General features: G+C 45.8%; 2 protein-coding genes across 4 annotated transcripts; one reads left to right on the forward strand and one right to left on the reverse strand.

Annotated features, from left to right (window-relative positions):
- The first annotated feature begins 1,973 nt into the window (after positions 1 to 1,973).
- LOC136489534 (glycine-rich cell wall structural protein 1.0-like) lies at positions 1,974 to 2,342 on the forward strand. Its single transcript, XM_066486138.1, has one exon. It carries the CDS (start codon positions 1,974 to 1,976, stop codon positions 2,340 to 2,342), a length of 369 nt encoding a protein of 122 aa, XP_066342235.1.
- Positions 2,343 to 3,455: 1,113 nt separating this feature from the next.
- On the reverse strand, positions 3,456 to 8,680 carry LOC136485615 (disease resistance protein RGA5-like). Of its 3 annotated transcripts, none has more exons than XR_010766504.1 (4): positions 7,764 to 8,680; positions 5,015 to 7,033; positions 4,678 to 4,864; positions 3,456 to 3,737 (listed from the first exon to the last, which is right to left on the reverse strand). XR_010766504.1 is itself a non-coding variant. In XM_066482462.1 (3 exons), the coding sequence occupies exons 1-2, from the start codon at positions 8,603 to 8,605 to the stop codon at positions 5,023 to 5,025; spliced, it is 2,853 nt and encodes a 950-aa protein (XP_066338559.1). In that variant the 5' UTR covers positions 8,606 to 8,680; the 3' UTR covers positions 3,456 to 3,780; positions 5,015 to 5,022. The 3 variants fall into 3 exon arrangements, 1 of the variants encoding a protein (XP_066338559.1); XR_010766503.1 differs by having other exon boundaries at positions 3,456 to 3,780; XM_066482462.1 differs by lacking the exon at positions 4,678 to 4,864 and having other exon boundaries at positions 3,456 to 3,780.
- Between the last annotated feature and the right edge of the window lie 1,679 nt (positions 8,681 to 10,359).

The following is a 10,359-nucleotide window of genomic DNA, read 5'->3' on the forward strand; positions in this document are numbered from 1 at the left end:
TGTTTGTCATTAAAGTGGATCCAAGCTTCACCATCGGAGGATGTACCATCTTGTCAGGATTGTACCGTTTGCCATTTTTGTGCCATATTATCTGTTTCGCGGATTCCTCGGTCATGTATAGCCGTTGGATCCTCGGTAGGAATGGAAGGTACCATAGGATTTTCATGGGGATCGTAAGTTGCCTCTTCTGGCCATCATCAGAGTCTACCTCCAGGTACCTGGAGGATTTACACTTTGGACAGAACTTTGCATGCTCGTGTTCTTTCCTAAATAGGACGCACCCTTTCGGACAAGCATGTATCTGCTCATACGGCATCTTAAGTGCTCGAAGGAGTTTCTGTGACTCGTACATGCTCTTTGGCAGAATGTGGCCCTCCGAAAGCAGGGTGCCAATCACGGCCAATATCTTATCGAAGCCAGGTTGACTCAAATTTAACTTGGACTTCAACCCCATTAAGCGTCCAATGGCATCCAGTTGAGACACCGTTGACCGATCGTGAAGGGGTTTCTTTGCCGAGACCATCATATCATAGAACGCCTGTGCGGCTGCCTCCATCTCCTCCTTCTCACGTCCCTCATCGAACTATCCTTGGTGAAAGTCATCTAACATGTCTGCTACCCCGGCATCAGCATCAAAAGCCTCCACCCGTGGTCTCACCACCTCCTCTCTCATATGATGGGCTTCACCATGGTGGACCCAACGGGTGTAGTCCAGCGTAAATCCATTCTTCACAAGATGTTTACCCATTTCCACCTTGTTTACCCTTCTCCTGTTTCCACATTTGCTGCAGGGACACAAAACTAGGCAATGTCCTTTAGCAGCGTTGCCAAATGCACTGTTCAAGAAAGCATCGGTCTTGTTCATCCATTCCGTGGTGTAATCACTCTGACTTCTCCAGCCCGTGTACATCCACTAACGGTCATCCATCCTCTAACATATGTATCAGCGAGTAATGTAACCATCAATTGCATCTACATGGTGTTCCTACTGTCTAATATGTGAGGATAGGTCCTAATCCCACCCGCAGATGCGTAGATGAGGTTAGTTTCCATGCTCTACTCCTATCCAAGATAGAATTTCGGCAGCACCTCCCCGCTGTTCTCTAGATACACGTCCTACCAAAGAAGAGTGTGTATCCGGAGAACAACAGAGAGGTGATGCCAAAACTCTGTCTCAGACTAGAGCAGAACATGGGAACTAACCCATCTACGCATCCACGGGCTGTCCAAAAAGTGTGGACAATCCGAAATAGATACGGTCATAGATATGCAAAGATCTGTATACCTCCAACCGTATATCTTTCGAACGGGAGATGCCTAACTAGGTTACGCGATCTACGACAATGATACGAAAAGAGGGGTTATACCTAGGGTGGCGGCGGAGTCAGGCTAGCGGGGTCATGGCGGGTCGGTGCAGTGGCGAGACGACGCAGTGCAGGCAGACCGGCACGGTGGCGAGAACTCCGACTCAACTCCGATGGGCTCTTCTCTACAAAAATGGAACAAAATACTGTCATTTACAAAAAAATTCGGCAGAACCTCCCCTGCACGGTGAGGTTTCCAAAACCTGCAAAAAACAACGGCACGATGGCCGACAAGCACATATGGCTCAACAGAAGCCATGTAGTTTGGATATCAATCCATGCAGAAGAATATATCCAAGTAGTACCACTACTTGTACTACTACTTTCACTATTGCTACTACTACTACCATTGGTTCTTCTACTACTACCACTATTGCTACAACTACTACCATTAGTTGTACTACTACTACTACCACTACTTCTACTACTACTACCACTAATTCTACTACTAATACTACCACAAGTTGTACTACTACCACTAGTACAACTAATACTACTACAACTACCACTACCTCGACAATAATAAGTGAGAAGGCATACCTGACGGGCGACGGGGTAGGGGCGGGATGCGTCGGGATCGGGCGGAGTCGCGGACGGGGTCGGGAACGAATGGCGTCGGGGCGGGCGGTCCATGGGGCACGGCCGGGGGCAGGGCACGGCCGGAAAAAGGGCGCGGCCGGGGCACAGGGCCGGCCAGGGTCAGGGCGGCGTGGCCGAGGGAAGGGCTGGCCGGGGCACGGCGCGGCACGGTGGCAGGGCGCGGCTGGTAGCGGGCGGGCGGCGGCGGGGGCGGGGCCGGCCGAGGGCACGGCGCGCGGGCGGCCGGTGCGGCTCGTGCGGCGCGGCGCGCGGGCGGCCGGTGGCTGCGAGGGCGAGCGGGCCGGTGTGGGCGCGGCGCGCGGCGTGGAGACGGGGCGGGCAGGCGTGGGCGCGGGCGCGGGGCTGGCTGGCTCTGACTGCCCGGCCGGCCAAAAATGACTAAGTCCCCACCCCGCGGCTTTGCCGAGTGCTGGATCAGGGAGGCACTCGGCAAAGATTTGATTTTTTTTTAAATTTCTTTGCCGAGTGCCCCAGATCTGGCACTCGGCAAAGATTTAATTTTTTTTAAAATTCTTTGCCGAGCGTCTCAGATCTGGCGCTCGGCAAAGAAATTTTTTTTTTAAAAAAAATACTTTGCCGAGTGCCCTTGGGACGGCACTCGGCAAAGATTTAATTGTTTTTATTATTTCTTTGCCAAGTGCTTCTGTGGATGCACTCGGCAAAGAGGAAATTTAAAAAAAAAAATTAAAACACCCTTTGCCGAGTGCCATGCCCCGGCACTCGGCAAAGTTTTTTTTGTTTTTTTTGTTTTTGGCCTCCAATTTTTTTGTGCAGCCCTTTTAAAGCACCAGGAACTCCTAGTTACAATTTGGGGATTTTTTTGGCTTTTTGTTATATTTAGTTACTTTATTTCGTTTACTTGAATTTTTCCAAAAATTAGAAATTTGAACTGCACGTGGTACGAATAATGGAGTTTAATGATTCGAAAATTGATAGTCATGTTAGTGAGTGTTGTGAGAGGCCGTATCCAGGAATGGACCCGAAATTTCGGACATCTTGTTCACGAAATATGTCCGCGAAATTGCGTGTGAAGTGTTTTTAAATTCTATAAAAAGCAAACGAAGTCCGAAAATCATGAAACTTGTTGAGATGTCGTGATATCATATGTGGAGGCTATGATAAAAATTTCAGAAGATTTCGTGCACGTTGTCACGTACAATGCTTACAAACCAGGACATCTCTACATGTGATATGACGCCGCTGAGCTTTGGATCACTTCTCCACAAGGTTCAAGAAAAGAAAAAAAAACAGGTGCAAATTTCATTCAGCAACCGCCGTGTCTAGAGGTTTAAGACATATCAGAGACAATACCCTTCTTAAATAAAAAATGATTTGTTTCGGACCACTACGACAGCACATAAACAATACCAGGGCTGCTGTCTCCATGGCTGGATTCTCTTGTTCCATGGCTGGAATCCCAGTGGGCAAATAATGCGTCGTGTGGAAACCAGGCAGCGGCAATGCAAGAAGGCACCACGAGGCAATGCAAGCAATTCATAAAGCCTCCTCAAACTTTCGCACAACATAAATACGTTCCAAACTTGTTAGAATGTACGAACCACAGAAAGGTCGAGAAACTAATAATACAAGCCAGGAGTTCAGCAAGAAGAAAATTTTTGCATGTTCTAATAGGCAGCAGAGTACACTGAAACTTTGATACAGCATATTAGAATAGAAAATGGCTCGGTTGAACATAAGAGCCGACACAGTCGAGTGAACTTGTGGTGATGGCCTGATGTAGTCTGGCACGCATTGAAGCCAACACCATTTGGGCTGCACCACGGTTCAACCAGAAACATGGATCAGAAACACTAATCTGCGAGAGGAAGAAAGTTGGTCAATAATTCTACTGAATCTTCTTCTGATATTATGCTTACAACCATAAATTATTCGATGACCAAAGTGCTTGTTTCCTAGTGATTAATCATACAAGGATGTGTCACAGACTCACAGGTGACAGATTATAAACAAGTGACCTATGCACAAATCAAACGACGGAACCAACCATCGAGGCAGCACAGTACATATCAAGATAGGAAAGTGGAAAACAGAGTAGCGACTGGTGGCTACAAACAGAGTTAGTGCAGCCACTAGAAACGGTTCAGTGACTATACCTACGTCCGATGTATAATGGATTCACCGAAAATAAGTATATGCTAAAATACGTTTGGTAGTTTCATCATTGCTAAAAATAAAATACTACTCGCCCTCGCGAAGCAAAAATGTAATTCATACATCAGCTTAGATGTCCGCACGCATGTATTTGCATATTGGGAATGCGACGGTGCTGTAGCAGCAATGTCTCTTTTAGACGATTCTATGTAGTCAGGACTCAGAAATCATAATGTTATTTGTTTGCCGGAAATTAGGCTAACAGATTTTCAAAATCTGTGAAGTCGGAAAAACTCAGACGCACTCGAATGGCTGACACGCACGAGGAGCAATAGTGACACCATCAGCTAGGATAGGACAGAACAGGGTGGAGAGGTCCCGTTCGCTTCGTGGAAAAAACAAGCCGAAACATTGTTCTGTCTAATTTGTTGTGAGAGAAAAATACTAATCCGGTTGAAAAAACAAGCTGAAAAGTACGGATTATAGGAGAAGCGAGCAGTCCGCACCAAATATCCTTATATAGAATAATCTCATTGAGTCGTTATTGGAAAGTGGTACCATCGGCTAGGATAGGACAGAACAGGGTGGAGAGAGTACTTACATACAATGTACGCATGCAGAACCAAATTCCCAAAGACACATTAGGAGTGTTCGGCGGGTCGAAAAGCCACTTGTGCTGATTTGTATTACTGGTTTTTTAGAGAGAAAAATAATGTTCCGTGGCTTATAAGCTGGCAAATAAGTTGGCTTATATAGCCAGCCGAACACCCCCAATTATTGTCTTCCCGCTGAAAATTCAGATTAAGCTAATAATTAATAGAGTAGAGACAAGCAAGTGACGTACATATATGCCAAAAAGGAGACAGAATTGTAACTAGACAGAAACAAATAAAGAGGGAGATATTAACTTGATGGGAACTACAAAATTCTCAGCGTACCTGATTAATTAATGTTTAAGCATATCACACGTGGGATGGTTGGGATGGACGTTGCATGCGTTTCTCAGCGCAGCCAATGCAGCATCCCCCTCAGCAGCAGACACGCCACTACAATCGATCAGCCCTCCGAGTTCCTGAAGGGAAGGCAGGTACTCCAAGCCAATATTCCCACAGTCACTATTGTTATCTTTTAGGGCCCGCAAAGGGACATGAAACATAAGCGCTTCAAGATTTGGCATCACGCCAGAGGGTACAACTTTTCTGGAGTCATTGCTTTTTCCAGAGGCAAAGGGCATAGCATCTTCTCCATTCCATATATGCAATGAAATGCTAGCGTCCTCCTTGTTGGGCTGCTCAAACTGGACCATTAGATTGGTCCACAAGTTCCTCAACTTCTGGAAGAAGCAGCCATCACCAGCGTTAATATTACTTGCTGTTACTGTGGACTTTGTTCGCAGGCTAAGAAAACAGAGTGCCGGCAACCTAGCAAGGAGTTTCAGATCCTGCTCATCCATAGTAGTCACCCGCAGTCTCAAGTGGGACAAGTTGCGAAGACGCAAGGGATTAATGCATGACGGCAATTTAGAAAATTCAATAATATCCCAATACAAATATTGGAGAGGTCGTGGGAGCAGAAAGCCTACTGCTTCCCACATGGCTGTATCCACGCCCCAACCTAAACCATGCAATTGTATATGCTGGAGCTTTTGCAGATTGCTTAGAGACTCCATAAAAACTCTCTGCGTGCTCTCGTCCATCACTTTATTAGTGGCGAACATGAGCACCCTGAGTTCTCGCAGGGTGCCAAGCTCCTTCAAAAACTTTTTGGGCTTATCACTGCAACCATTGAATATTATCAGCTCCTCTAGGGAAACTAGCTTCCCAATCCCATCAGGCACCTCGCTGTAAGCACAGAGTCGGACCAGCTCTGTTAGGTGCACAATGCTTGCTGGCAACGTTCCGTGCACATCTAGTGTTTGCAGTAACTTTAGATTCCCTATTTGTTTTGGGAGCTCTAGGGCATGACCTAGGCACCATATTCCAAGATACCTCAAGTGAAGTAAATCACCAAGATGCTCAAGGTGACAACCTTCCTCAAAGTTGCAACCCACTATATCCAGCACGCGCAAAAGTTTAAATCTCAAAAACTGTTCCCGGCTATCAATACAACACATGAATGCAGTATATGACCTCACTTTTGGCATCCCAATAACCATTGCTTCAGAATTAATGTGCTCGGCTATTCCATTTTGGTGGGTTAACCGACGGACATTGCTTAGTGCAGGTGTTCCTTTAACATTGTCACCTAATATAGCCATAAAGTTTTCTTCAGATGAAAGCTTACGCATCAGATCAAGAACCATATCATGAACACGACAGCCAAATACTTTTCCACCCCAGTCCTCCACTACCTGGATCAAGCTTCTATTAATGAGATCGTTGAAGTATCTTTCTCCAAGCTCAAATAATCTTGTACCTTGTTTCCCATCGATAAATCCTTCAGCTATCCACTTCCATATCAATGAACGCTTTCTGATCACATAGTCTTCTGGATATGTACTTAGATATAGTAAGCATGTCCTCAAATGTGGAGGCAGATCGTAGTAGCTAAATGAAAGTATTGTCATAGTCTCTTCAGCTTCCATATTGCCTTTGGATCCAAAACCAATAGAGTTCAACACCTCAGACCATTCATACTTTTGTTTACCGGCCAACAAACTAGCCATTGTCATGATTGCTAACGGTATACCACCACATTTCTTTACAATTTTATTGATGACATCTTCTGGTTCCTTATCATGGTACTTCCCCTCTGCACCAAATATCCTTGTATAGAGTAACTTCATGGAGTCATCATCAGAAAGTGGTTTTAGCTTGTAAACGTCACCAGCTTCATTGGCAACATCAAACTTACGAGTAGTTGTGATTACTTTACTTCCACAATTATTCTCAACAAGTGACAGTTTGATTGCTTCCCAAGTGGGCACATCCCATACATCATCAATAACAATAAAATACCTATCCACATGAAAGTGCAAGAACCATTGGTTAGTAATGTTTGGAGCTTCTGCAGAAGCAAGATATTTACTAAGATTAAAAAAAATCAGTATAACACATCAAACACATGATCACGCTAGTAAAAACAAAACTATGTGTTGATCTTTCAGAATCTTAATTTCGGGCTAACAATCGGCACCGTTGGAAATCATAGAAGAGGCAATTCAAAAAATTAACCCTACAACTTTTAGAATACTTATGGAAACTAAACATCAATTCAAAGGGGTTATTTGAAAAATCTACATATTTAAGGCCACATTATTATAAAGAACATACGTACCCGAGGGCATGTTGCAACACAAGCTGACCACCTAACCCTAAAACTGTGTTTTTCCCCTCAAGTTTATAGTTTTAGAAAGAAAATATTCTGAAAATCTAAGGACAATTAATAAATACATTATAGTGTATTGCCCTTTTATACAGGGAGCAAAGTACATCTTTCGGCATTCGAAAAGAGGAGCTAAAAGCAGTTATGTTAGAGACCACTGAATAAATGGATTTCATCTTATATGTGTGGAGTGGAGAAAATGAATCTCAAGAAGCAATCTGGCATAGATGATATATATGGAGATAATATATTTTACTATAAGCTACAGCATAGTGAAAACTAGTAGTATCGATTAACTTTGAGCAAGAACATCTTAAAATGCACTCCGTAATTACAATTTACAATTGGGTTGCTGATGTGTACCTCTTGTTCTCCAGGAATTCTTGGACTTCACGAATTAGGAGTGCCACACCTCTTCTAGTGTTATGAATGTTGTCATACTTTTTCTTGTCAAGATCAAAGAGGATGTCCTTGAAAACTTTTACCAAGTCATGATCCCGTCCAACTGAAACGAAAGCTGCACAGTCATACTGCGATTTTAGGTTGTCATACGCCGCTTTGGCAAGAGTGGTTTTGCCCAGTCCCCCAACTCCTACAATAGAAACCTTCTTGGTGATCTTCTTGTCAGGCGCAACATCATCTGGTTGGGATGGATTCAGCATGGATATGAGCTCGTCCCTTGACTTGTCGACACCAATAAGTCGTGTCACTTCTTTGCACATAGCTTTCATGCAGGGATCAAGAGTTGACGATGTTGCGAGCGGCTTGCACACATTGTCATCAAGTTTGTAATCCTGACGCCTTTTAGCTAGCCCCTCAAGATCCTTCTTGATGTCTTCGATGGCACCAGCAATACCACGGCGAGCCTTGGCCTTGCTGAACACCTTGCCCATCTTCTTCATAGCGCGTTTGAGCCTGCTCGGGTCAGTTGGCTCACCACCTTCGACGCGGACGAGGAAGGTGTCGAGGACATCCTCCACATCATAGGATGCCTCCCTGACCTCACGTGCCCACACCTTGACTTGCCCGTTGAGCCGTTCCCATGGCACCTCCGCGACCTCGCCGAGGAAGGCATAGATGCTCTCCAGCTCGCTGTGGAGCCACTGCACCTGCTTCTTCACGCCCTTCTGGAGCTTGTATTCATCATGGAGCAGCTGAAGAAGCTTGGGAGCGAGGCTTCCCAGCGCTCCTGTCAGCAGACTCATGCTTCTTCCCTTACTTCCTTCAGATCTGGGTGCGGTGGATTCATAGCACTGGTCTGGTGGTTGGTGCTGGCAAGGTGTCTAGTTGGAGGCATGCAGTAGCTGAAGAGTTAAGCCGGAAGCAACCAGGTAGCCGGGGACTACGGCAGCCATCCATCGATTGGCCTCGGGTACCTACGCTGGTAGCACATGCGTCCATGTGACGCTGCGCATGCATCCATGCGGCTGCACGCCTCATCACTGTCACCTCACGTGGCAATCCTCGACCTCGATTCCATTCACGGCACCCACTGTCTCCAAAATTTTCTCATTCTTTATGATGATCAAGGACTGGGTCAAAAGTTTAATCGTAGTACTGTGGTGGTTTCCTCACAAACCACCACAGCCAAAGGACTGGGTCAAAAGTTTAATCGTACCCACTGTCTCCAAGACCAGCACCACGCTGACACGTCGATCCGCACCTAACGCTAATTCTTCTACCGATGAACACATCATTGTAGCGGTTGGACCTGCAACTTTCTTCCTAGAATACTGCAGACACAATCGTGGGTAACCATGTGCATGATGAGATGGACTGACACGTGCTCAACATGCGATCTATTTATGCCTCAGACCACGACGGGAATCTTATTACGACCTAATATATACTAAGCACCTAGCCAAATGAACTAATATGGCACCAAATTCTGGAGTTGGTATATTCCTGATAGGAAAATATTTCCCAAACACATGAATTATTGAACCGTGTTATTACTAGTAGTATAATTTAAGAAAGCAATAACCAATTACTACAATCAGAACCTGTGGGGCCAAGCCATATATTCTACAGTAAATGCCTATTTACTTGATTAAAACCTGTGCCTGCATCCGCCGCTGGCAAGTATACGATCGAATCAATGTGTCAGTTGCACGCTCGTCCACATATACATGTTGGGCTCTGCTACGGAACTGGGTCCTAGCAGGTAAGTTGTGAAATAAATTTGATACGTGGATTTTCAGTAGGAATAAATTAATTAATCAAAGATAATCCGGCCGCGAAAAAATAAAACAGAAGAGGAGGCCCCTCGCCCCAGCCGGCGACTGCGGGCACAGCAGAGTCGCCGACCACGGCGCCCAGCTCTCCATGCTCGCCGCTGAATCTCCCTCCGGCGCTGCGATGGCGTCAGTAACTTTTTTAGCATGCACTTTCTCCAGCTGAAAGAAGTGCAGGTCTCATATTTTGATACGTGAATCATTCTCAAGTTTAACCAAGTATATTAAAATACTAATTTTTTTATACCAAACAAGCATCATTAGCTTAATCATGTCACCCAATTCTCATCCGTTAACATATTGCTCTAGCCTGGGTCGCGCCCGCGCCTGGCTCATGGCCGGCGGAACCGTGCCCTTCACGCCCTTCTGGAGCTTGTATTCATCAAGGAGCAGCTGAAGAAGCTTGGGGGCGAGGCTTCCCAGTGCCCCCGTCACGACACTCATGCTTCTTTCTTCCCTCTCTTGGTTCCCAGTGCAGCAATTGGGGTGGATTAATCGTAGTACTGTGGTGGTGGCAAGGCGTCCAGTGGGACGCAGTATTAGACAGTAGGTAAAGACTTGACGCAGCCAGGAAGTGGCCACCGCACTTGCTTGTGTTGTTTTCCATGACGTATGACAGGCACTACGCAACACAAGTCTCCAGTTAACGCGGTTAGGTAGGGGCTTGCTTTCATCGAGGACGACGGCCGCCCCGCGAGTCTCCACCAAACCCAAAAAGAGGCGTT

The sequence above is a fragment of the Miscanthus floridulus genome, chromosome 10 (genome assembly GCF_019320115.1).
Source record: "Miscanthus floridulus cultivar M001 chromosome 10, ASM1932011v1, whole genome shotgun sequence".
Taxonomy (NCBI): domain Eukaryota; kingdom Viridiplantae; phylum Streptophyta; class Magnoliopsida; order Poales; family Poaceae; genus Miscanthus; species Miscanthus floridulus.